General features: G+C 46.4%; 1 protein-coding gene across 2 annotated transcripts; it reads right to left on the bottom strand.

Annotated features, from left to right (window-relative positions):
* Positions 1-26900, bottom strand: SLC25A15 (solute carrier family 25 member 15). Of its 2 annotated transcripts, XM_084826321.1 has the most exons (7): positions 26782-26900; positions 17899-18027; positions 12673-12931; positions 6923-7060; positions 5110-5279; positions 1687-1845; positions 1-283 (listed from the first exon to the last, which is right to left on the bottom strand). In XM_084826321.1, the coding sequence occupies exons 2-7, from the start codon at positions 17951-17953 to the stop codon at positions 162-164; spliced, it is 903 nt and encodes a 300-aa protein (XP_084682447.1). In that variant the 5' UTR covers positions 17954-18027; positions 26782-26900; the 3' UTR covers positions 1-161. The 2 variants fall into 2 exon arrangements, with proteins under 2 accessions (XP_084682447.1, XP_084682457.1); XM_084826331.1 differs by lacking the exon at positions 6923-7060 and having other exon boundaries at positions 6-283.

The following is a 26900-nucleotide window of genomic DNA, read 5'->3' as shown; positions in this document are numbered from 1 at the left end:
AAGTTTAGAAAACACATGTTTATTGAAATCAACTTGATACTTCAGAACGAAACAGCCCTTTAAATTTGCTTTAAGAGGAGTTTTACAACTGTTGCATCCAGGCAGTTACTGGGATGATGCTTAAATGTATCTAATGACTTCAGTCTACAATAACAAGATTTCTATGTATCAAACTGGTTCATCATCAGTTTCCGGCTGTACTCATAGGCAAGGAACAATGCACCATTGGCTGGGAAAGCTCGGATCATAGTAGGTTTCAGTCCAGAATATAAGGCAAACACACCTGTAAACACAAGTCAAGTGTTAAGCCATTTCTTGGAGCTCTTCCCTAAAGCTCAGATGGCACTCCTCTAAAGCGGAAGAACGAATGTTTCTATATAATATCCAGTTCTAACTAGAGCTGCTCAGATATTTCTGGAATGCTCAGCCCTGGACACTGTGATGGGGAAAGAGGGGTTCCATTCTTGGATAACAGCAAGAATTTGTCATTACCTGTCCTTGCCCTCCAGATTTATCATCACATGGATAATGACCAGATGTTGTGTGGTGATGTGAGTGATGGAGAATGGAAAGAAGTACTTGTAAAAGGCAATGGATCTGTCAAGCAGTCCTGGAGGTCTCCAAGGAGTCAGTGCCATTGGAGTTCACATCTCCACCTTTGCCTCACTGGCTGCCTGTGGGCCAATCATACTCTCTCAGGCTTACCTATAGATGTGTATGGATAGAATAACCATCCTTCACACCTGCCTGACCTCTTTAAAGCAGGAGTGGGCAACTTGTGGTTAATACTAACTGGCTACAGAAATGTTTAGCTAGTAGGCATATCTCACAGCCTAAGCATTGACATAGGTTTCAACATAGCAAAAGAAAAGCCCCAATCTTCTACTGACTGCAGGCCTCCCCCGGAAGTCCTTACACCCTAGCTCTGTGTCTTCTCCTTATCTTCCTATTCCATTCTTCCCAACCCCCACAACACAAACATCATCCCTGCAGTGGGCTTTTAATGGTCCTATGGCTTCAGTCATCCTTTCTATCTCCTGTTCTGACCCAGCTCCTTTTTCTAACACCACCCTGAGTACAGTGAACAAAACTGGCACAGCAATATTGGGAGGGACCATAGCTCAGTGGTATAGCACCTGCTTTGCATGCAGAAGGTCAATCCCCGGCATTGCCAAGTAGGGCTGGAAGAATTCGCTGACGCTGAGAGACGCTGCCAGTCAGTGTTGCCAATATTGGGCCAGATGGACCAATGGTTTGACTTGCATACAGTATAAGACAGCTTCCTATGTTCCTAACATGAAAGGCCATAAAAAGACTGCTAGAGCTTTTAGCCAGCTAGGCAGTGAGATACAACTGCCAGGCTACCTGTACTACTTGGGACATGAACTGGACCAATGCTTCTAATGAGACAGACCAATGAGTGGTTCTGGCTCCACTCCCTTAGTTCCTGAGGGTGACTGGGTGATCAATTATTATTTTTGTTGTAAGTGGGGTGATGATTATCCCGGCAGGAGCTCAAGCCAGATGTAGGTGCTGTCTGGAGAAACTGCCTGCACCCGGCCAAGTTATTTTTCCCCCATTGCAGATATGAGGGCTACAATGTAGGAGACTAGTGCTAGGCCTGGTGAGACAGATTCCGAGACATCCCCTCTCCCAGGAGCCCAGTTGTTTGTTCCGTGTTCTGACCTTCATTCTGGAACACACTTGCAAACGTTCCCATGAAGCCAGCCTGTTTCCCTGCCATGGAAAGAACTTGGATTCTAGATTTGATGCAGTCCACTGGATACACAGCAATCCACAAACAGATGCCGCCAAAGCCGCCGCTGAACATCAACGCAACAGGACCTACACAACCAAGCAGTGGTGGCCTAAGATATCATGGTACTCAAAGCAGAAAATCCAAGTGAGTCTCCCCACCCCCATGTGGTAAAATCACCATCAAATGGTGCCCCCCCCCCAATCTGCTGGTGCTCCGCCTAATAGGGTAGGCCCTGAACCAGTTTAAGTGGTGCATGTACAGTTTTCAAGCACACTGCCTTGGTGAGCTGTGGGGCACACTGAAGGCTGTTGACCCCTGATCACCACCATTTTCCAGAGGAAGAGGAGGAGGAGGAGGGAGAACTATCTGACAAGGACTCTTAAGGAGCCCCTTTCTATGCCAGAGTGATCATTGGGTACTGCAGGTTCCCTCTTCCACTTTGTGGATGGGTGGAGGGAGTGCAGAGGGGAAACTGGGGCCAACTTCCTCTTCCCCAGTTTGGATCACTGTCCACGGTTCTAACCATTTCTAAATGTTCTGTTCATATGGGAGGACTTTGCCCATGTATAGCCATTTATTTTAGCAGGGTTTCTCTCTGTGTTACCCTTATTTGTGTGCAGAGCTGGGGTGTGGAATGTACAACACCCACCACGTTTTACATGGGGGCCCCCATTCCCCAGTGCTGCTGCTAGGATGGAGGCCACCAAGCTGGGTGGTACAGGAGAGAAGTGAGGATCGGCAACAGAATGGGGCATCTCCCCAGCCACAGAAGTCTGAGCCCACCTGAAACAGGGGTCTTGCCAGGCTGATCTGGATCTTTTAGGACAAAGGAAAAGAGAAGCACCATCTCCCTTTGCCACCCCCTGCACACACCTTATAAAACACTAAAGGGCCTGACTACCAGCCCTATGCCTTGCTCGGGTGGGGTGGGGGTGTCTGGAGAGCAGGAAGGATGCCCCCCCTTTTTTGCTCTTCTCCCACCCACCACCCAAATATCGGGGATAGATTTGACGGTGTGGTCAGTGAGCTAGAGCCAGACATCCTGAAGAGTGAGGTTGAATGGGCCTTAAGAAGCATTGCTAATAACAAGGCAGCAGGAGATGACGGTATCCCAGCTGAACTGTTTAAAATCTTGCAAGATGATGCTGTCAAGGTGATGCATGCCATATGCCAGCAAATTTGGAAAACACAAGAATGGCCAACAGATTGGAAAAAATCAACTTATATCCCCAAACCAAAAAAGGGAAGCACCAAAGAATGTTCAAACTATCGAACAGTGGCGCTTATTTCACATGCCAGTAAGGCAATGCTCAAGTTCTTGCAAGGTAGACTACAGCAATTCATGGAACGAGAATGGCCAGATGTACAAGCTGGGTTTAGAAAAGGCAGAGGAACTAGAGACCAAATTGCCAATATCCGCTGGATAATGGAGAAAGCCAGGGAGTTTCAGAAAAACATCTATTTCTGTTTTATTGACTATTCTAAAGCCTTTGACTGTGTGGATCATAACAAATTGTGGCAAGTTCTTGGTGGTATGGGGATACCAAGTCATCTTGTCTGCCTCCTGAGGAATCTGTATAATGACCAAGTAGCAATGGTAAGAACAGACCACAGAACAACGGACTGGTTTAAGATTGGGAAAGGAGTACGGCAGGGTTGTATACTCTCACCCTACCTATTCAACCTGTATGCACAACACATCATGCGACATGCTGGGCTTGATGAAGCCAAGGCTGGAGTTAAAATCACTGGAAGAAACATTAACCATCTCAGATATGCAGATGATACCACTTTGATGGCTGAAAGCGAGGAGGAGCTGAGGAACCTTCTGACGAAGGTGAAAGAAGAAAGTGCAAAAGCTGGGTTGCAGTTAAACCTCAAAAAAACCAAGATTATGGCAACCAGCTTGATTGCTAACTGGCAAATAGAGGGAGAAAATGTGGAGGCGGTGACAGACTTTGTCTTTCTAGGCACAAAGATTACTGCAGACGCTGACTGCAGCCAGGAAATCAGAAGACGTTTACTTCTTGGGAGGACAGCAATGACAAATATTGATAAAATAGTGAAGGGCAGAGACATCACACTGACAACAAAGATCCGCATAGTTAAAGCAATGGCATTCCCCGTAGTAACCTATGGCTGCAAGAGCTGGACCATAAGGAAGGCTGAGCGAAGGAAGATAGATGCTTTTGAACTGTGGTGCTGGAGGAAAATTCTGAGAGTGCCTTGGACTGCAAGAAGATCAAACCAGTCCATACTCCAGGAAATAAAGCCAGACTGTTCGCTTGAGGGAATGATATTAAAGGCAAAACTGAAGTACTTTGGCCACATAATGAGAAGACAGGATACCCTGGAGAAGATGCTGATGCTAGGGAAAGTGGAAGGCCAAAGGAAGAGGGGCCGACCAAGGGCAAGATGGATGGATGATATTCTGGAGGTGACGGACTCGACCTTGGGGGAGCTGGGGGTGGCGACGGCCGACAGGAAGCTCTGGCGTGGGCTGGTCCATGAAGTCACGAAGAGTCGGAAGCGACTGACGGAATAAACAACAACAACCCACCCACCTCTACTGAAATCTCTCCCTATCATGTGGGATTAGGAGGATTTTACTTCACAATGCACAGCAGCTGGCCCTAACCCCTCCCTTTTTGGATACTAGAACCATTACAGCAGGGGTGGGCAACTTGTGGCCCTCCAGATGTCATTGGACTGCAACTCACATCAGCCCTAGCCTGCATGGCCAATGCTGAGGGGTGATGGGAGTTGCAGTACAACAACACCTGGAGGGCACAAGCTGGCCACCCCTGCATTACAGGATCCAGCAGGCCAATTCCTCCCCCTCCCCTGCCCTGTTTCCCCTCTGGCTCTCTCTTCCCCTCCCTCTCCAACTGCCACCCTCCATATTCTGTAGTTCCTAGCCTGACCTGTGCTTCATGGCTTCTATCAGGGTGGGTGGGGTCAAAGCAGTTTCCCCCTTTCCCAACTTACTAATATTCTTCTGCATATTAGAACAGTCCCTTGTGTATGCAGAAATGACAAGTCTATTTTTGGGTGGCCCCGTTTTATTTCCAAACTGCTAAGCAATGAGGCCACCTGCATTTGTTGTTTGGAAGGAATGTGCTCCAGCAATTCAGTTTCGTAAAGACATTGGGATGGATCCAGCAACATGGACTGGCTGATTTGCAGAACAAAGTCGATGCACTTCATTAACATGCATCCTTTACAGAGGGATAGCAAGTGTTTCGTTCCAGATGCTGCCAATCCTCTAGAGCAGGTTGCTATTTCAGAACTGGTTCTACTTATTTAAAGGTCAAGGATGAACTCTGCATTGTTAACAAGCCAAAACATACCTAATTCCTCTTTCGGTCTCCCAAATGAAAAGAACGTCCGACTCAGTTCATAGCCTCCAAAGAACAAAAAATAGCCTGGAATTTCCCGTAGCAAAGTGCTGGACAGACCACGGTAGAATCCAAAGGGACCATCCTTTTGCAAGACGCCTTTGACTACTGACCAAACTGTACTAGGAAAGGAATGACATGACATTTAAATGACATGTATTGACAAACAGGGGAAGAGCAGTACCATTTCTCTAAGACTGTCTAACTGAAGTGTGGAAGAACCACACTTAGGAATGCCTCACCCCTGCCCTAGAATATCATCAGAGAACACAATACACACAGAAAATTAAAACTAAGGCGTATGTCCCTCAAGAATCAAGTCCAGGTTAATAAGCATTTTGGTACACTTTAGGTATGCAGAGATCTCATCACTGGTTATACCAAGGATATCAGTGTTCCTTTGCAGGGAGGAAATCAGTGGGCCTTTGTTATTACCATAGTCAGAATGGATCAACGGGGATCCTTGAACAGATGCTCTCAGGGGGGATGGCCTTGCCACCAGTCATGTGTTTGATGGGATCACTATATCAGCTCTCCCCAACCCGGGGCCCTTCAGGCATGTGGGACTGCAACTCCCATCATCCCCAGCTAGCATGGGAGGCTGCTATATGCTGTGGTCTCCAACAGTGTGTATACATGTGGAGACATACATGTGGAGCTGTCCAAGCATGTCACAGGACCTTGCCAGCTCCTGGACTGGCCAGTCGCCCCTGTAGGTTGGGCAACAACCCCATATACACCTCTGATGGCTGGTCAGTGAAGACGCACTTAAGTTCCATTCCCATACAGGAACTTCACAACCATTTGTCAGTGCAGGAGAAAGCCAAATATGAGCTTGGGGACACTGGAGTCAAGGGCCTACCAACCTTTTGCCTCCAGCTCCCCCTCAGGGCTTCAGCCAACATACCTCATTCCCAAAGAGATGGAGGATGCAGTAATCCAAACTGCCTTTTATCTCCCTTCCCTGAAGGGTGATGTTTCAACTCCATCCCAAGCATTCAACTCCATCCCTGTCCATCCCACATAACATCCCAACCTCCACTCTAGCAACATTTAGCCATCACGTCTACCGCAAACCCAGAGGGGAAAGCGGTCTGTATCGTCCCATCTTAAGCAAAAAGTGCTCCTAGGAGGGAGGAGACAGACAGACGGCATAGAGTCTAGACTGGGATGAAGTGGGCCAAAATGGAAGCACGGCTGGGTGTATGAGGGAGAAGGGACAAGAAGAAGCTTTGGAGGGGGCTCAAAAGGAGTAGCAGCTTACGGCAACAGAGTGGTGCCATCCCTAGAAGCAGGAGACATTACACCGTCTCTAAAAGCCCAGTGTCATGGCTAAGGCTTCTATTCCATACACACTTACCTGGGAATAAGTCCCACTGACCGCAGTAGGGCTTGCTTCTGAGTAGACATGTACGCAATTGCACGGTAAGAGACTGAGCTATGAATCAGAATGTCCCTGGTTCAAATTTTGCCAAGAACTCACTAGGTGACCTTAGGCTAGCCTCAGTCCTCCCATCTGCTGTATGGGGATAATAATGCTTCACTTCCTTACAGAGTTGTTGTAAAGATAAAGCATGTGAAATATTTTGAACATTCAAAGAGATATACAAATATAATAATGATTAATAATGATAATGATAAGAGGAAGACGTACTGGGTTTTTTGGAGTTTGGACTAGTACAGTTTGCATAATGCAAGCCACACTAGGTGTCCTGAAAGTGAGCTTTTAAACGGTGGCATTTCTGCGAAGGCACACCTCACTTACTTGTGCCCTTGCACTATCTTCCCAGATAATTGCATTTCATGCATGGTCTGCAGGCGGCACTTCACCAGCTCCGTGGGGCACAGGACCAACGTGGCAAAGGCTGAAGCGAAGGAGCCGGCTGCAGCATTTTGAAGGTCACTGCAAGAAAGACAAATGGTATCTGGTACACGAGAGCCAGGCGCCTTGATTTGCAGCACACTCGGGGCCAGGCAGATCTCCAGTTTTCCCTGCAGGTAACTCTGTAAAGTGATAGCAGAGGAACAGCAGAGAGCAACGGGGTGGAATCAGACCTGGAAGCAGGGGGGCATTGCTGTTAGTACAAAGGATCAAGACGTCAGGCTTCCAGTGCAGAATCAGAGCAGGAGGAGATCTAACGGATCAAGTAGGCCCAACTCCCTGCTGTTTAACTAAAGCGTCCTTCCCTGACCTGGAGCCTTCTAGATATGCTGGACCACAACTCCCAGCATCCCCCAGCCACCATGGTGGGAGTTGTAATCCAACACATCTGGTGGGTGTCAGGTTGGAGAAGGCTGAACTAAGGTATCATTGGTAGATGCCTGTCCTGTTCAAACTTTTCTAGCAAAGTTTTGAAGGCAGACTATTCAAGCAACTAGTTCCACAGGATTGAAATCCCCTTCCAATTACAATGGTTTTAAAAGGCCACCTTAGTTCACAGTCTTCTGCTGTCTTCAGCGGGCACAAGGAACAGTGGTTTCTCTTCTTTTGGCAAGGGTTTAAAATGTCTAGAAGCCATCAATATATCCCCCTCCCTTTATCTTCCTTTCCCTATTAAACACATACATGAGAACAGAGCCATTTAGGGCCAACATGCTTCATTCCAGGGGCAGTCAGCTTTTTCGGCATGGAGACCCGTGTTCAAAACTATGAGCCAGAGGACCAAAGCAGTGTACCTTTTGCTACATCATCAGCTGTTTTCATAAACTGGGTGAATAATCTGGTGACTGCAAAATTCCCCATGTTACAAATCGTAAGTAAAACCTAAACTCATGTAAACTCCTAGAAACTGTGAGATGGAAACAAGATAGATTAAGGAGCTTTAGTAAGGGAGCAATCCTGTGGCCACTAGACACTGTCTAGAGGGCCATAGGATTTTTCAGTTTCTGGGAACCGAAGTTGGAGCCAGGGCTCTGAACGTGGTTCCCCAAAACCATGCTCCCCACCCCCTCCGCCGCCCTCTCATAGCCGGCGCAGTTCTCTCTGGCACTGGCTATGTCTCCACACTGGGAAATGGAGCATGGAGACTGGGGAAAGGGGGCAGTCCCAGGGGTGGTGAGGAGACCGCGGAAGCCACCTTATGAAGCTTCCTATGCACCATGTAGACTCCTTCCCTCCCCCTCCCCTAGGCCCCAGCTAGATAGCCAAAATTGGCTGTCCAGCCAAAAATGCAGGGCGGCCACCCTGAACTGGATACTTAGCAGCCTCCAACTTTGGAGTTGCTGACTGTCTCAATGGGATTGTGCCCTAAATCTATTAACTGACCCCCGAAACCAACCCCCATATGTTCACACTTGTTTCTGCATCCATGAGGACTAGAAACATATCTTCAGGTATCTCCAATACTTAAATCAGTAATGGAGGGTATTCAGGGATATGATACAGACTTTTTCAGCCACTGTCTCCAGATAACAGTGCTTTCCTGGACTGTAGCTGGGGTACCTTTTCTGTTACATCCTTTTTTTGTTGCTGCATCCCTTCTCGGCCACAAAAGATTTGGACACCCTCATACATACCTTGGTAAGTTTTTCAGATAGATTGCTACAACACATTCCACATGGGGCTTCCCTCAAAGCCTTTTTGGAAGCTTCAGGCTGGTGCAAAACCTGATGGAAGTGGGTATTAGAAAAGACACAACGTCCGTTCTCTCACGCTTGCCCTGACTTCCAATTTTGCACAAGCGAAGGTCTTGGTTTTTTACCTTCAAAAGCTCCAAATGGCTTGGGCCCAGCCTATCATTAGGATTGCCTTTGCCTGTACAACCCCCTTCAGGTCTTGGTATTTTATTAATTGTTTTAGTGGTTTCAAATTTTTGTATGTTTTAATCCTTGTTGTAAGATGCTTTGAGTCTTTGTCTAAAAAAGGCATCTAAGCAATTTAATAAATTATAAATAAATCTTTCCCTAAGCTCTTCAGGGGAAGTATTGCTGCAGGTTGCATCCATGTTTCAGGTCAAGTCAGGGCAGACTAAGGAGGACTTGGCGCACCGTCTTCTCTGTTTCCCCACCTCATACTCCAGCTGTGGAACTCCTTCTCTGGAGAGGCCTATTAGCCCCTCCCCATTCACACTTCGGTAAGCAGGCAAAACTCTTCTAATTAAGGACTGCATACTGCATATGGCAGCTCTACATTCTGTTTGGTTTTAAGCGTTGCTAAGGTTTTCTGTTGATGAAGCAGTTTATTTTATTTTCATGTTAATATTGTCTTAGGATTTTGCTGCAATTTCTGTTGCAAGCATCTTTGATTGGCAATGGTCTTAAAAACAAACAAACCATGAATGCTTCTTTAAAACTCTATGGTGCAGTCATGTGCATAGCTGACTGGTGACTCTCAGCAGGTAAGTCATTTATTGGTCAAAGCCCACAGGCCAGGTCAGCAGATAGTTAGATGACCTACAGGAGTTCCACATGACCCAGTCAGCTGACTTAGAGAGGCCTCCAATGGGAACATTCTGGGTCTCATCTCAGGACAGGGATGGATATGGGATAGAAAAAGAAGAATGTTCTTGCCCAGGGAAGTTTTCCCACCTTGGCTGTTACTGAGCTTAAGCCAAGGCTCAGAAGGAGAGGACAATGCTATAACGGGGCTTTTCACTATAGGAAGGAGTGGGGAAGTCTGCCTTGCAAGCAAAGCAATCGGAAGCAATACTTTACGTGCCCCGAGTTACAGATGCCAGAGCTCTAGTAGTTCCCTTTCCTTCATAAATGAGGAAGAAGGGAGAAGATTTTGAGACCACTTTTTCCCCAGCTGTTCCACCCATGTGAAAAAAGTAATTCTTGTCAACTATTCTTTCAAACTCTCGTGATTAGAAAATTCCAATCAATGTTCAGAAATGAGTAGCAGAATGCTGGGTGGCCGTAATGTCTTGATAATCTGATTGGTAGTCTAATAAAGCAAACTACTTGGATTAATGTTTGGACTTGGCTGGCAAGAATCTATCTACTCCAGCCTAAGTGGTTTGTTTTTTTAAACTCTTGTAAGCTGCACTTACATGCAGCATACACACACACACACACAAATAATTATCATAAATAAATAATTATTTATGGATATAAATTATTATTATTATAATATTTATTTATACCCCACCTTTTCCCCAGTACTGGGACACAAGGCGGCTTACAAAAATTAAAACGTATACAATTAAAACATATGAAAATATACAAAAGTTAAAATATAAATTAAACAATACAATTAAAATTATATTAAAACATTAAAACAGTATTTTAAAACAGCATTTTAGCAGCTTACCCCCAGGTTCCAACTATGTCCCAAAGGCCTGCTGGAACAAGAATGTTTTAGCCTGTCTCTGGAAACACATCAAGGACAGAGCCATCCTAGCCTCCCTGGGAAGGGTGTTCCACAGCCGTGGGGCAGCCACTGAGAAGGCCTTCTCCCGGTTCCCACCAAACGTGCCAGTGACAGTGGTGGGACTGAGAGAAGGGCGTCCCCGGAAGATCTGAGGACACAGGCAGGTTCATAAGCTACGGTCTTTCAGATGACCTGGACCGGAGCCATATAGGGCTTTATAGGTCATAGCCAGCACTTTGAATTGTGCCTGGAAACAGACAGGAAGCCAGTGAAGCTGTTTTAACCAGGGAGTTGTATGCTCCCTGTAACCAGCCCCAGTCAACAGTCTGGCAGCAGCTCTTTGAACCAACTGCAGTTTCCGAACTCTCTTCATAGGCAGCCCCACGTAGAGTGCGTTGCGGTAATCCAAACAGGATGTAAATAAGGCATGTGTCACCGTGGCCAGATCAGACATCTCCAAGAACGGGCACAGCTGGCACACTAGTTTTAACTGTGCAAAAGCACTCCTGGCCACCGCTAAAACCTGAGCATCCAGGCTTAGGGCTGAATCCAGGAGCACCCCCAAACTGCGAACCTGAGTCTTCAGGGGGAGTGCAACCCATCCAACACAGCCTGAATCCCTATTCCCTGATCTGCCTTTCGACTGACCAGGAGCACCTCTGTCTTGTCTGGATTACTTTTCAATTTGTTCTAACTCATCCAGTCCATTATTGATGCCAAACACTGGTTAAGGGCAGAAACAGCTTCCTTGGGATCTGGTGGAAAGGAGTAGTAGAGCTGGGCGTCATCAGCATATTGGTGGCACCGAACTCCAAAACTCCGGACAACCTCTCCCAGAGGTTTCATGTAGATATTAAATAGCATGGGGGACAGAACAGAACCCTGAGGGACCCCACAAGCTAACGGCCACGGATTCGAACAGGCATCTCCCAACACCACCTTCTGAGTTTGCCCCTCTAGGAAGGAATGGAGCCACTGTAAAACAGTACCCCCAAGTTCCATCCCAGCGAGGCGTCCCAGAAGGATACCATGTTCGACGATATCGAATGCCGCTGAGAGGTCCAGCAGAACTAACAGGGACACACTCCCCCTGTCCAGTTCCCAGCGTAGATCATCCACCAAGGTGACCAAAGCTGTCTCCGTCCCATACCCAGGCCTGAAACCAGATTGAAATGCATCAAGATAATCCATTTCAAAATAATTGTCATAAATAACAAAATTTGCAGGTCAAGCAGCGAAATTCCTTCAGAAGAGGATTGCACATTGCACATTGTATGGAGAAACTGTGCTCCTGGCTTTGTCTGTTGACACTAATTTTTAGCATAAGAACATAAGAAGAGCCCTGCTGGATCAGACCAAAGGTCCATCTAGTCTAGCATCCTATTCACAAAGTGACTAATCAGCTGCTTGTGGAAACCCACAAAAAGGACATGAATGCAATAGCTCCTTCCCACTCATGTTACCCAGCAACTGGTGTACATAGGCACACTGTCTCCAGTAGCATATAGCCATCAGGACTAGTAGCCGTCGATAGCTTTATCCTCCATGACTTTGTCCAATCCCCTTTTAAAACCATCCAAATTGGTGGCCATCACTACTTCTTGTGGAAGTGAATTCCATAGTTTAACTTTGTGCTGTGTGAAGAAGTACTTCCAATTCTCTGTCCTAAATCTCCCACCAATCAGCGTCATAGGATGACCCCGGGTTCTAGTATTATGAGGAAGAAAAATGTCTCCCTATTCACTTTCTCCACACTATGCGTAATTTTGTATATCTCTATCATGCCTCCCCTTACTCACCATTTTTCTAAGCTAAATAGTCCCAGCTGTTGTAACCTTTCCTCAAAGGGGAATTGCTCCAACCCCTTGATCATTTTAGTTGCCCTTTTCTGTACTTTTTCAGCTCTACAGTGTCCTTTTTTAGATGCAGTGGCCAGAACTGTGCACAGTATTCCAAGTGTGGTTGCACCATAGATTTGTATAAGGGCAATGTGATCTTGGCTGTTTTATTTTCAGTTCCTTTCCTAATTATGCCTAACATGGAATTTGCCTTTTTCACAGCAGCTGCATACTGAGTGGACATTTTCATCAAGCTGTCCACCACAACCCCAAGATCTCTTTCTTGGTCAGTCACCGTTAGCTCAGATCCCATCAGCATCTTCTGGCTGTAGAGTGGTTTGAAAGAATAGAAAGTCCATCACTCACCTCAACTTTGCTTTCGTGTCTAGTCCAGCAATCCTCCTTACAATTTTTTGACAAAAGCCATAACACATGAAGAGCACGGCGTTTTCAGCAATGTTGGCAACGAGTGCTGGGGTGGTCCCCTTGTAGAAACCCCGAAACCCCACTTGCTTGTAAGTCTTCACAAAACAGTCAATGAGCCCCCGATACATGGTGGGGAATGTCTGCATTTTCACCTTGGCAGTATCAAATGGCTGGCCGGTCACCACGCAGGCAGTGCCCCCTGCAGGCAAAAAGAAAAGACAAGGAGTTGTGAGCATTACAGGTCTCTCTGTGATTGCAAGAGCTTCACAAAACAGTATGAAAGGAGCTTTTGAGAGATAAAATTGTGACTGAGAAAAAGTCGCATGGTATGCTTGAAGTTAGTGACAGCCAGAATAAACAGGCTGTGCTCCACATACTTCCATCGAATCCTACCCATTCATTTTCTTTCTATCTCTAACTCATGAGACTCTTTGTTGTTTTTGCTGCAACAGGCTAACACAACCACCCCTCTAGGAGAGAATAGTCGCTCCCAGAGCAAGCAAGGCACAGACTGCTTGGTGTTGAGGCTGCTGGCCAGGGCAAGGACAGGTCCTGGGTGTGCGTGCGTGCGTGCGAGAGAGAGAGAGAGAATGAGCATGAATGAACGGCTCTTGCTCTTTCTCATCTCTCCTGGAAATGCAGGCCAAGGAAGCACTAAGGTGGTTTCTGTGAGACTCTTCAGCCTCCTATGCTTGTACTGTCTTCTTGTAGAGCAGGCTTGGGCAACTTGTGACCCTCCAGATATTTTAGCCTACAACTCCCATCATCCTTCACCATTTCTGCTGGCTAGGGCTGATGGAAGTTGTAGGCCAAAACAGTTGGAGGGCCACAAGTTGCCTGTTCCTGTTGTAGAGCCTGCTCTTGGAACCTTGCACAGGATTCCAAAACAGGCAAATATATCCAGTCCCTTCCCAAGAAGATCATATGTGATCAGCCCTCAGAGAAGACACGGGGACATTAGCCGTTCTCAAAAATGTCAGAGAGGTTCTGGTATATAGATGCCCATAGCTCAGCTCTGTAAATAGGGAAATCCCCTCAGGAAGAGCAGCATGAGACTGCTGTTCTTATCTTGTATAAATCTGAACTTTACATAGAAGTGTCAAAGACCTGCTGACCTCGTGTATTCCATGGCTTTTGGGCTCCAGTATCTATATCCCCACCCCCGCGTGTGTGCGTGTGGTGTGTCTGCATCTGCTAACTGAGGATAACATCTGCCAAAGCAGGCTTCAGTCCTTGAGAACTTACACTACAGGAAACAGATGCTAACTTACACTATTAGCATTCCAAGCCCTGTTGATTTGTGCCAGCCAGGATACAAGGGTTGGGGGGCTGTTTTGCCAGGCTACTCACCTGGAAGATGATTCCATTTTAAATGCACCCCCCTCACCCTTGAAAGCAAGGCTGGCATAGCTGATGGGTCCAGATCGGACCTGTCTTGGGGGGATGGAATAACTTTGGATCCAGAAGATCCAAAGCCAGCTCGTCCCCGCTCCATCTGGAACGCCCCATTTTAGGGCCTTACAGCAGCTACCACCGGTGGTCATCTTCTGCCACTGAGCAATTGACAGGTAGAGCGGGGGGCCTCCATAGCAGCCAAGTATTCCTCTCCCCAGCTCCATCACATCCTAACTCCCTTTACCCAGCAAAGTCAGGGGGTTAGGATTGCATTCTACAATGATACAAGACTCTCTCATATTAACTGCTAATAGGAGGAGGGGTTTAAATACCTTTTCCACAGAGCAAAGTAGACATCACAATTGCTGAAGGCAAGTTGCTTACATTGGCGAATCAGTTCAGACCCTTTACTTCATCGGGTGGGCACTTGACCAGTCAAATATTGTAAAATAATTTCCAACTGTTTTTAAAGCGTTAACTGTCATGGTCCTAGGTGTCATGCTGCCACTGGAGTTGTCTTCAGAGGAGGAGCCAGAACAGTCAGAGCCAGTTGGCCCCTCAGGAGACCCTGGCACTAGCCAAGATGGTCTGGGACTCTCAGGAGTGATGCCTTGGAATCTGCCTCCTAGAGAGGCCCAGAGCTCAGCTTCTGAGGCAGAGGGAAAGGGTGGGCTGCCACCACCTAGCCCCTGACAACACTGGCACCTTAAGATCCAGGGTAGGATGTGGCCAGGCGAAGGAATGCTCACTTAATGAAGAGGACTACTCATGAGTTGGGCTCTCCTCAGGAGGAGGACATCTGACAAGCCTCTAATGGGATGCAGCTGAGCACTGGGTGGGGCTCTAGTAGCTCTAGCTATATCAGCTCTCACCAGTCACTTAAGAGCTGCTGGAAACAAAGCTTCTGCTGCTGTGTGTTACTGAGTCTTGGACTGGGCTTTGACCCTCCTTCTGGACTGTGTAATGCATCTGACTGCCTAACTGCGTTTTGATCTCTGCCTGCTATCTCAACCACTCCTGTCTTAGCCTGACCCCATGTACCTGACTGCCTGCCTGTGCTCTGACCTTTGCCTGCTGCCTTGACCACTCCTGCCTTAGCCTGAACCCCACTGGACTGAAACCTGTATGGTTGACCGTTTGCTTGCTAAATTGACTACTCTACTGTATACCTCCCTATATTTGCTCTGCAAAGAGCCAGGACTCAGTCTAGAGCAGGACATTAACACTGACAGTGCCTTATATATAATCATCAATGGGTGATTGACACTTAGGCTAATTACCACCGCCCAGCCCCAAATCGGAAAACAATGATACTGCCTTTAAAACAATGGTAATGAATTTTAAATACATTTTTCTGTCCTTTTCCCAATGAGCTTAGGATATATACATAGTTTCCTGCTCCAATTTATTTTCACAACGAACTTGTAAAATAGGCTAGGCTGGCCCAACATCGCCTAAGGGTTCAATCCTCTCAGGATAGTCAACTGCCTCCGAAGTCAGAGGCTGCCAACTATCCTATGCAGGGTGGGTGGAGCACAGAGGTGATCCTCTCCTCAGTGCGCTGCCCACCCTGCTTTTCTGACTAGAGCAGAGCTTTCCGAACGGTGTGCCGCGACACATTAGTGTGTCGGCGGCAATGTATAGGTGTGTCGCGCGAAATGCAGAAAATTGTGCGGAAGGGCACCGTGGAGCTCCCTTACTCGCGTGTGCTTCCCTTGGCCCCTCCCCCGGAACTTCCTAAAGCAGCTAAGGCTTAGCTGCTTTAACATTAGCTGCTTTAGGATCATGTGGCGTCTTGACGTAGGACGCACGTGATTGGCGGTGTTGGAGCAGTACGGCGAGGTAGAGGCGCGGGGCGAAGAGAGGGGAGGGGAGGCGCCGCCCTGGGAGCAGAGCTTGGCTGATGCCGGCGCAGAGAAGTGGCGGCGGCCACCAGCCCTGTGAGATTTCAAACACGCCATTCGCGGACTTCTGTGCCGCGCTCCTGCGCGGCCAGGCCAGAGTAGCGTGCGGGTGGAAGTGCCGCCTGGGACTGCACCGAGCGGGCTGTCCACCATCTTGGCCAGTCAGAACGGAGCTCGGTGGAGGCCAGAAGCCTCAGAATCAGGGTGCTCCCAATCACCCGGGCGAGCACAGCTGCAGGCTGTCACCCAGTCAACCCACCTGCTGCTGGCTGAAGGGAGGCCACCCTCCCAAACCCAATGTGGCAAACAGCAAGCCACCCACCACGTGGCACTTATGATTTGATTTCTGCCATTTATTTTTACTCTGCTGTAATTGTGGATTAACCACCCACCGGCAGCGTACCACCGGAGAGTGCTGGAACTGGACTCTGGACATAGGCATTGCAAATATTTACAGCAATATAGCCTCGTAGTGAGACATATATTTACACCATTTTTGTTGGACTTTTGCTTCTGTACTTCATGAGTTTTTGCAGCTGAGCTCCTACCTGGACCTATGTGTCCTAATATGGATTGTAAATACTTTAGTTAATTTTGTTTATTTTTCCCATTTTCTTGCACATATTTACATACTGTTACTCATAAATGACAACAATGTATGTTATCTTACAAATCATATATTTTTAAAAATATAAATGAAAGGTTTTCATGAGATATGTTGTATCCCCATACATTTCGTTATTACAATTCATGTATGTGTCTGTACCTCTTATAACGGGTTAGTTTAACCTCCGGTTTGCTAGTAAAACTGAATTACCATGTCACGAAATGATGCATGTCTAAAACGTGTGTCACCAACATGAAAAGTTTGGAAAGCTCTGCTCTAGACAGTGTCGAGTGGCCATGGGATTGCTCTCTAATTAGCTTTATGGCTGAGCGGTGATTTGAATCTGGGTCTTGCTGGTCCTATTCTGACACTGCACTGATGACAGTTTGTGTTCCTGTTTGGAGATGCCTGCTGTTAGGAACACAGGAAGCTGCCTTGTCCTGAGTCAGGTCATTGGTCCATCTAGCCCAGTATTGTCGACACTGACTGGCAGCAATGGCTATCCACCAGGCTTCCAGTCAGGAGCTTTTCCAGTCCACCCGGAGATGCCGGGGATTGAACCTGGGACCTTCTGCCTGCAAAGCAAGGGCTCTACCACTGAGCCACAGCCTCTCCATAGAGCAGCCAGCCTGTGGGAGAGGGTTTACTATGCTGCTAGGTTTGCGCCCCAGTTGCTGCAAGCCTAGCAGGGCAAGATGCCCTCGCTCCTACCCTGGCTAACAACTAACACCATAATAACCTTTCAAAGGGGAAGCTGCCATCTGCACAGCAGTACTCTTGAAATATCTGATCCCAGACAAATCATAGGTGAACAATTGAGTGTTGTACCAACTCTATATTGGCTAAAGAATGTGAAACAGAAGAAAACAAAAAAGTATCTCATCCCTTGTTTCCTTTAATTGCTCAACTTTTACTTGTGATGTATTTTGAAATGCTCATGTGAGCATGAAAGCTAACACTCAGTGAATTCAAAGCAAAAGTTAGAAAATTATTAGTCAAGAATGCTGACACATTGGCCTTCTAGCCATAGCCAGAGCTTCACTGAAGGGACGCAAAACATGGGAAGCTCATAATCCATGACAAGGTCAGCCAGTTACCTCCCCTTCGTGTCACCTCCCGATAAGTGTACTTTCCAGGACTAGCCTTGCTATCACTAGGCACTGCCTTGAGCATCTGGGGAAAGACATCTTTTAAGGGCTCAAAAGCTTCTGCTATCTGTTTCTAAAGGGTTTGGTAGAAACAGGATTTCCTGAACCTCACCTACAGCTCCTGCTGTGAGGTCGATGGCAGCCTGGATGGCAGGATTTGTTCTCATCTTTCCCACTTGCTTTGCAGTGGCTTCAACTCAGGAAGATTTCCGTAGCACGTGGGGAGTTGCAATGGGTACCTCTAAATGGGGGGGGGGGGGGAAACAAAAATGCTTATGCCTGCAGCCCATAAAGTGTACAATACTTCCATTTCTATTTAACATTGCCAAAGAACGACACCATCTGCAAAAGTAAGACATGTGGTTAAATTTTTAGACTCATGTCAAGTAAAATATCCACAGCACCACGTTGCATTAACATGTAACATTCATTTTGTTCATTTCTGAAGGAAAAGTTGCTCCAATAAATCATGCGTGGAGATTGATTCCCCCACCCCACCCAAATATGCCGGTAACAATGCGAGATAAACCTTACAAAAATTCAGGAGAAAGAAAACCAGACCACATTGATCACTGAGCTATAGCTAAAGGGCCAAGCACCCCGACTTAAGCACATGCATTTGGAGGTTCCACTGAAATCAACAGGACCTGCATTCAGACAGATACGTTTAGGAATTAAGACTGATGGCCCCAAATAAGTGTGAGAAACAAATAAGCACTGTTTTAGCCATATTCCCCACCTCTTCCTGCCCCTACCTTTGCTCACAATTTGTTTCCCTTATGTGGAGAAAATGCATCAAATATGGGGAGAGGGGAGGAAGAATACTGCCAACATGTAAAGTATTGGTACTAGAACCAATATGTTCATTCCATGTATACATCACTGTTCTGCCAAGAAGCTCAGGGCAGAGCACTCTCCATTTATTCTCACAACAACCTGGTGAAACTGGTTAGAGACCAAGAGCACCTAGTGAGATTCATGACTCAGTACAGATTTGAATCTATGTCTCCCAAGTCCTGGTCCGGCACTCTAACCATTACTCCACACTACTTTTCCAATACGTTGCTCAAGACAAATACCCCACAACTGAGCAAGAGCTCAAGTTTTTGTTTGCAGATCTCACCTACTGCATGCACAAAAGGGCACTGCAGCAAGGAAAAAAAACCCTTCTGATCCATGTATAAGATCAGGCTGTACAATAACTCCGGTGTGGGAAAATATGTTTCCCATGAGGTACCAAGAGTGGTGCATTTTTTGTACAGCGAATATAAGGATCAGGTTAGGGATGTGCGAATCAGCAAACCTTGAGCTCACCAAAGTTCTCCTCATTCTACCTCAAAGCTCATTCCAACTCGAGTCTGTATCAGATTCCAAGATTTGTTTTTTTTTTCCATTTTGCATGAAAACCCATATTCAGGTTTTTTTTGAGGTGCAAAAAACCTCTCTCCCCCTACTTTTCTGCTCTTACATGCCCACTGTTGGGAGCTTGCCTGCAATGAAATTTTGAAGAAGGAGAAGGAAGGGAAGAAAGAGCTTCATGGTATTTCACACAGCACCTGATTTTACTGCCCCAAAGTGGAACCTTTGGGTTCTGCAGAAGTTTAGCAGCTTCAGTACAGCAAAGGATCCAATCAGCCTCCACAAACTTCTTTCTCCCCCTCCACTTTAATTTCTCCTAAATAGCTGTAGGACTCAAATTATTTCAAAAGGAGGGTTAGGACTATGTGGCATCATGATCGAGGAACTGCTGAGGCTTTTAAACAGGTTCTACAGTTTAAAAAAAGCTAGAAAAAGCCCTCAGCCACCTCACCTCATAAAGTTCATTTAAGTACGTGCACTGGAGGAAAATTCTGAGAGTGCCTTGGACTGCAAGAAGATCAAACCAGTCCATACTCCAGGAAATAAAGCCAGACTGCTCACTTGAGGGAATGATATTAAAGGCAAAACTGAAGTACTTTGGCCACATAATGAGAAGACAGGATACCCTGGAGAAGATGCTGATGCTAGGGAAAGTGGAAGGCCAAAGGAAGAGGGGCCGACCAAGGGCAAGATGGATGGATGATATTCTGGAGGTGATGGACTCGATCTTGGGGGAGCTGGGGGTGGCGACGGCCGACAGGAAGCTCTGGCATGGGCTGGTCCATGAAGTCACGAAGAGTCGGAAGCGACTGAGCCAATAAACAACAACAAAATCCTTACAAACCCTCCACAGCCTCCTAAATTCCTCTGAAGTACTACCTCTCTGAAAGGAGCCACTTGGCTTAGGGAATTCTCTCTACCCCCCCCCTGCATTTCCAGTCACCATTCTTCTTTTCTTCTTCCCTCCCCTATCCTATTCTTTCTTTCTCTTTATTCCACCCAGAACATATCTTGAGGAATTCTTAAAGAGGATTCTCTTCGGTGGGCAAGAGATGTTCTGAACTGGATTTGACTTTATACAAACAGACAAGAGGGCTGGGTTTTCTCCTTCTCCTCACTCAAGTCTTTGAGAAGAGTGGGTTCACATGGTCACAGAGAAACAAATCTGGGGCCGTTTTGTTTGTCAGTTGCCATTATCCAGCAATAGGAAGGGCTGTAGCTCAGTGGCAGAGCACACGCTTGCCTTGCAGGAGGTCCCGGGTTCAATCCCCAGCATCTCCAGGAATGGCTAGGAAAGAATCCTGCCTGAAACCCTGGAGAGCCGCTGCTGCCAGTCAGTGTCAACAATTCTGGGCTAGATGGACCCAGGGTCTGACTCAGTATAAGGCAGCTTCCTATGTTCCTATGAACTGAAAGCTTTAATAAAAATAGGAGTTTTTGGTTTGTTTTTCAAGTGGAGGAGATAAATATTGCTCATTTATACAATCCTATGTATGCCTACTCAGAAGCCCCATTATGTTTAATGAAGCTTACCTTCAGGGAAGTGTGCATAGGGTTCCAGGACGAGTTACTCTTGCAGGGACGTTTGCACTTTGATGTTCTGGATGTTTACTCAGAAATAAGTCCTGAGTTGTGAGCGTGGTATTGTAGGCTTAATACGCTGCCTACCCAATTCCACCTAATAAATTGACTACCCTTTCAGCTCAGTCCTATGCATGTTTTGTCATTTGTGGGTTTGTGTGTTTTTAGCATGAACTCTAGCTTCAGTGGTGAGGGAAAGGCAATTAGTACATGCTCAGAGTTTCCCCATAACTTAGTCCTGGTTTTGAAAACAGACTCATTGGCTGAATCCTGGTGAAGTCTTGCACAAATGAAGTTATGGGGAGGAAGATACAGTGAGAGCTTGTGCATAGCAAGGAGGAGGTAGAGAGGAGTTGCATGAAACAAGACATTTGTTTTTATGAAGAGTTGCTGGAGGATGGTAGGATGAGGAGGGATGGTTGCATGGAGGGGAATAGAATTGGTAGGGGGAGAATGTAAGTGCTTAGTGGTGAAAGAAAATAATTGTGCATATGCTCAGAGGCACTCTCTATTTAAGAACATAAGAAGAGCCATGCTGCATCAGACCAAGGTCCATCTAGTCCAGCATTCTGTTCACACAGTGGCCAATCAGATGCCCATGGGAAACCCACAAGTAGAACACAAGTGCAATAGCACCTTCCCACCCATGTTCCCCTGCTGCTAATATTGGTGAAATGTAAATAAATTCTAGTCGTTCTAAATTTGCATGTATGTATATCCTTCAGAGACTTTGCAGGTTTCTTGCCTGGGAGACACCTCTAATGACCTATGCATTTTCATACAAATTTACCCAAAAAACTATTGGGGAAGGGGTGAAGGGAAAGCAAATCACTCCCTCCCCCAAACTGGAGAACTCCCTTTCCACATGAACTGTTGCACTTCTGAAAGTTTGCTGGTTTCTTACTTAGGGACATCTCTCGGCTGTCTGTAATTTTCAGAACAATGGTCCACAAGGAAAATAAGGACAGAAGTATGACCTCTTTTGGAGCCCTCAAAATGTCAAGGCCACCCTTGCACAAAAATCCTTGTGGCTAGCATTCTGAAATTTGGAGACATGATCTCCTCTGATGAGGCAATGAATCCTGAAATGTGTATCCAATTCTTCCAATTAATAAAAATTTTATTGGCAGTTCCCTTTAAAAGAAAATCAAAATATAAACCCTGCACCTATTTTTCTGACATTGGGCTGATGTAACCCCCTTCTTGGGGGCTACTATGCCTGAAATTATCATCCAATTCTGACCAAGAGAAAAAAGTTACAGGTGTTGTTTTTTAAAATTTCCCAAAAGACTCATTTTTCCAAACCTTGATTCAAGTTTGGTGGTGAGCTGAAATGGTCCGACTACAAATCGGCCTGAGCAGAAGCGGGATGTTTTCCAAAATGCTGAATCAGGGTCTGAGTTGAAGTGGGGTGAGGGGTCAGTGCACACTTCTTATGTATGTAATCTATACACACATGCAAGCACACCACATGCACACACCACACACACACACACATACACACACACATATATTAGAGGTGCACTTAGACTCGGATGTATTATAAAGAGAGAGATGCAAATTTGTGTTATGGGCCTGTGCCCCGGATCTTTTAAGAACCTGATCTCTACTCACTACAAATGCAGGAAAAAACCCTTGTCATTGTAGATAACAGCAATATATCAGACTTGGGAGTGTGATAAGAATTAATTTGCTGAGCCCCTTGTACAATATTACTGGGCAGAAGTCCACTCCGCCTAGCTACTTGGCCAGGATCCAGAGCCTTGCCTGCACATGGGGGCCTTGTTCCCTTTTCCAAGAGGAAACTGCTCAAGACTTGGCAATTTCAGATTGTGCAAGGAAAACACTCCCCTACATCCAACTGCATTACGGAGCCACTGGATCATGACCCTCTCTTCAGTTATAGCAGTCCTTGGGGGGATCTTCATGACAATGAAATGAGAAGCGCATTGGAGCATTACACAGATTTTCATGGAATCGGCTTTGGTCCGTCAGGGACACACGAGGCAAGATAAGCCGAGTGTAACATACCTTTAAAATCTGGTTTTCAGCTCTTGAAAGGAACATACTTCTGGGTCGGGTAGGGGGAGTAAAACTGAACATCATCAAACTGGCAGGGGCTGCTCAACCAATGAGAGAGGCTTGTTTCCCAGCCCTGTCCAGGCTCCCCCTTGCTACTACATTATTATGAATGGAGAGCAACTAATTTTCCCCATGTGTGCAGCTTTCCCTGAAGAAACCAAAATCCCCGGTTCTCCAGTAATAGGATCTGGAGGCTCCTGAGAGCTGCCCCCACCCCAGTTTGCCACATCCTAGCAATCTGCTGCAGAGTTATCGCTCCCACCCCATTTCTCCCCATGTGCACTTTTGCCTATTGCTTCCAACCCCACCCTCTTCTCACAATGAGAAGCTCCCATAAACCCAATAAAGCGATTAAACAGAGAAGGGACTTTACCTACCAAAGGAGATATGATTTTACATCAGAGAAACTACAGAACATCAAAGAAGCACAGCACAGCAATAGCTATTTGAGAGAGCACCAGAGAAGCGAAAGAGCGCTTTAGGGCAAGTTACTAAAGTTAGCCTTTAACCCTTTCACTGCAGGGGAGTGAGATTTATTTCTTACTTCTGAGTAAACGTGCACAGAAGGGGGGATATGTTAAAGATTTAAAGCAGACTACCTAAGGTGAATGAGTTTCCCCCTACTGCGGTAATGTGACGGGTCTCTGCTATGTTCCTGGGGATTTTCTCAATGGGGAAAACTACTTCCATTGGGGAAACAAGAGGGCATGGGGCATCCCACCCCCTTGACCACGTCACTGCCAGGCCACAGAGGCATCCCCAGGATTTAATGGTGGGGGGACATGGCACACTGCGATAAAACCGTCGGGGAGCCACTTTCAGTAAAAAAAAGTCAGAGTAAAAGGAGTTTCAGAAAATGCGGCTTTTCAAGAGGGAAGCAGCTAGTTGGCAGTGGATTGGTGACGATGTCATCTGTCATGAAGGAACTCAAACTGCTCCAATTTTGCACTAAATCGCTCGTGAAGACAGCCCCCTTGACACCCCAACAGAAATGTGAAAAACAGCAATATCTTCCATGGAAGTGGGACTCATACCAATCCCAATGAACCACCAGAACACACATAATATCAAACAACACCCTTTGATCCATCCAATGTCATACCTATGCATCCTGCCCTGTCACACATAAGTGTGTGCACATCTTTATACAAATGACTGTATGCATGGGTAGGTCTGAATTTAAAATAAACTTGGGTTTAGGTCCAAAGGAAAGCTGTGAGTCTGCATGCTCCCTCCATCAAATAATCATTTTAGGCAGGCTAAGAACAGTATAACCAAGAATAAATCCATAAAGGAAAGCATTTGCACAAGCGCACCCACCAAACCGTAGTACAGTAACTTTATCCTATGACCCAACATGCTCCATTAATACCTCTAATTCCTAATCTCAGCAACCTAGTTCAAAGCATGCAGTAAATAGTCTCATACTGCTGGGTCCTCCCCTTTGTAAGTGTTGCTGGAAACAAATGCTTCAGACAAAGCCAGGTCAAGATCAGAACTGTATTGGAGGTAAACTGTAATGAATCAACTATTTTCAAACCATGCCCTTGTGACCCTGCATAACTCAAGAAAAAAAAAAGTTTAGCCTCCTTCACTATAATGCCACAGGCTGGGAACTGATTTATTTTAAGATTATTGTACAATCCTTAGGCACTCAATAAATTAATACTAAAAATAATCACCACCACCAGTCCAGAGCCAGGAGCAGCCTATGTCTGCCAGGATGGAAGAGGGCATTTTGTTATGCATATCACTAGGGTTGCAAGATGTAGGGCGCAATCCTATCTTGATAGTCAGCAGCTTCTGAAGTCGGAGGCTGCCTAGTATCCAATGTAGGGTGGATGGAGCCTTCTCTGTAGTGGCCCCCCTCTGTAGTGGAATGCCCTCCCCAGGGAGATCTGCCTGGCACCGTCATTATATACATTCAGATGCCAGACTAAGACCTTCCTCTTCCTGCAGGCATTTAATCTTTAATTTGTTGTTCTTATCAGTTTTACTGCTGGTTTTTTAATGCTTTTAATATCTTAATATGTTGCTATTCTTATTGGCTATATTATTGTTGTGATTGTTATCTTTTATTGCTTTGGGGTTTTATGACTGTAAACCACCCCAAGGGCATTTGTCAGTTGGGCAATGTATAAATTTAATACATAAGAAAATAAAATATACATCACAGACAGCAAAACGTGTGCTGAGAAGCTTGTGTGTTTGTGCTCATGCACGTGTTTTTATTTTACTGCATTATGTATTTATTAAATGTATATCCCTTACTCTCAGGGCAGTTAACAACTAGAATAGTTTCATCATAAAAATAATGCATAAAGGCAATAAAAACCATAATTAATCACACAGATAAGAGAGCTACACATCTACAATGGCTTCAAAGGTCTAAAAAGGCATGAAATAAGAAAAAGGATGGTAGTCAAGATAACAATATAGATGTGAATTTCCAAAGGAGGGCATCCAAGGCGAGGTCCCACAACCAAAAAGGCACTCACTGACCTGGTTCGCATAACACAATGAGTCACCATGGATTAATTTACGGGCGGGGCTTTTTGTTGCATGCTGGCTGACATTTTAAAAATGCGAGCTGTGGTAGGAGCACACATGGCTTGTTCTATCGTGCAAACCCAACCATGGTGGGCTGTTGGCGTGGATAACAAACCACTAAGAACCCATTAGTTGTTTTAGGGTTGCGGGTTGTTTGTTAACCACACCAACCCACTCTGGCCAGGTCCACTTGACACGACAACCCATGGGGTGCCCCTACTGTGGCGCACATTTTTAAAATGTCAGCCAGTGCACACACACAAAAAACGGGTAAATTAACCCACGGTGGTTTGTCGTGCAAACAAGTCTATATCTCAGTGGGTGGGGTCACCCAGAGATTAGCGTGCGATGATACGGCACAAACTTTGGGGTGAGAAGTGTCTGTGTAGACCAGAAGTGGTCAGAAGGTAGATCTGGATCTAATGGCAGATCCCCGGGTGACCTGCAGTAGATCAGCAAGGCTGTCTGACTCCCCATTCTTTAATAACAGCGGCGACAAAATGACCCACCCACCCTAAATTATACTGTTGAGATGAAGAAAGCTTGGGGTAATCAGGAGAGGGTTTTTGTGAGGAAGGATTGTTAGCTCTGAACAGTTCAGGTACTCAGAACAAATTCCTGGGCTCAGAATTCTTTAATTCTAAGTAAAAGCAACAGGGTCTTGTGGCACCTTAAAGACAACCACATTTATTCTGGCATAAGCTTTCATAGCCTGTAGCCCACTTCATCAGACGCATGGAGTATTATGGAGAGTTTCAGGTTTATTTGCAGTACTGGTAGTGGTGGGATTAGAACTGTAAACAGAGGTCAGAAGGTAATTAAAGACATCCAATGCTAGTCCTACACAGAGTAGACCCAATGAAGTGAATGGGACTTAAGCTAGTATTGACTACTTTACACAGGACTAACATTGAACATTACCCTAAATGCAGAAAATACTGAAAGTGACAATCACATTATTTAACAGTGGTCGTTCATAGTGCAACTGTCGCTGATCACACAAACATCGTGGCGCTCGGTAAGCCAATTAACACATGTAGTGCGATAGAAATCCTTTATCCCGATTCAAGCCTCTGGCGATAGAATTAAACCTGTCGATTAATTCTAAGAATATAACTTCTGCATCGGGCTCCGGTTGGGGGATCTCTAGTGATCTCGCAAGCCTGAAGTCTGTCCGCGTCTAGTGTATGGACGATGCTGAGCTCGACGGTCTGACCCCGGATTGATTGCGGGAGGGGGTTCAGAGGCACTGACGCGGGACTGGGCAGGAGCAGGGGGAAAGCGCGACCCACCGCCTGAGCGGGAAACAAACCCGAGCAGCACCCCGCGGCCGAGGAGGGCGGAGAGGAGAACCAGCAGCTGCTCTCCACGGGGACTGACTGCTCGCCACGTGGGAGCCCGCTGGCGCCGTCCCGCCGCTTACCTCCAGCCGCCTCCGCTGCATCGCCTGTCCCGGACAGCCCCGCCGCCCTCCCCGCAGCGACGGCTATATACCGGCGGAGGCGGCCAAGGAGGCGCGCACCCGGCGCGCCCTCCTTAGGG

Source organism: Heloderma suspectum, chromosome 1, assembly GCF_057233095.1.
Source record: "Heloderma suspectum isolate Gila_16-S chromosome 1, 16-S_ref, whole genome shotgun sequence".
NCBI lineage: Eukaryota > Metazoa > Chordata > Lepidosauria > Squamata > Helodermatidae > Heloderma > Heloderma suspectum.
This window is presented reverse-complemented; position numbering and strand designations above follow the sequence as displayed.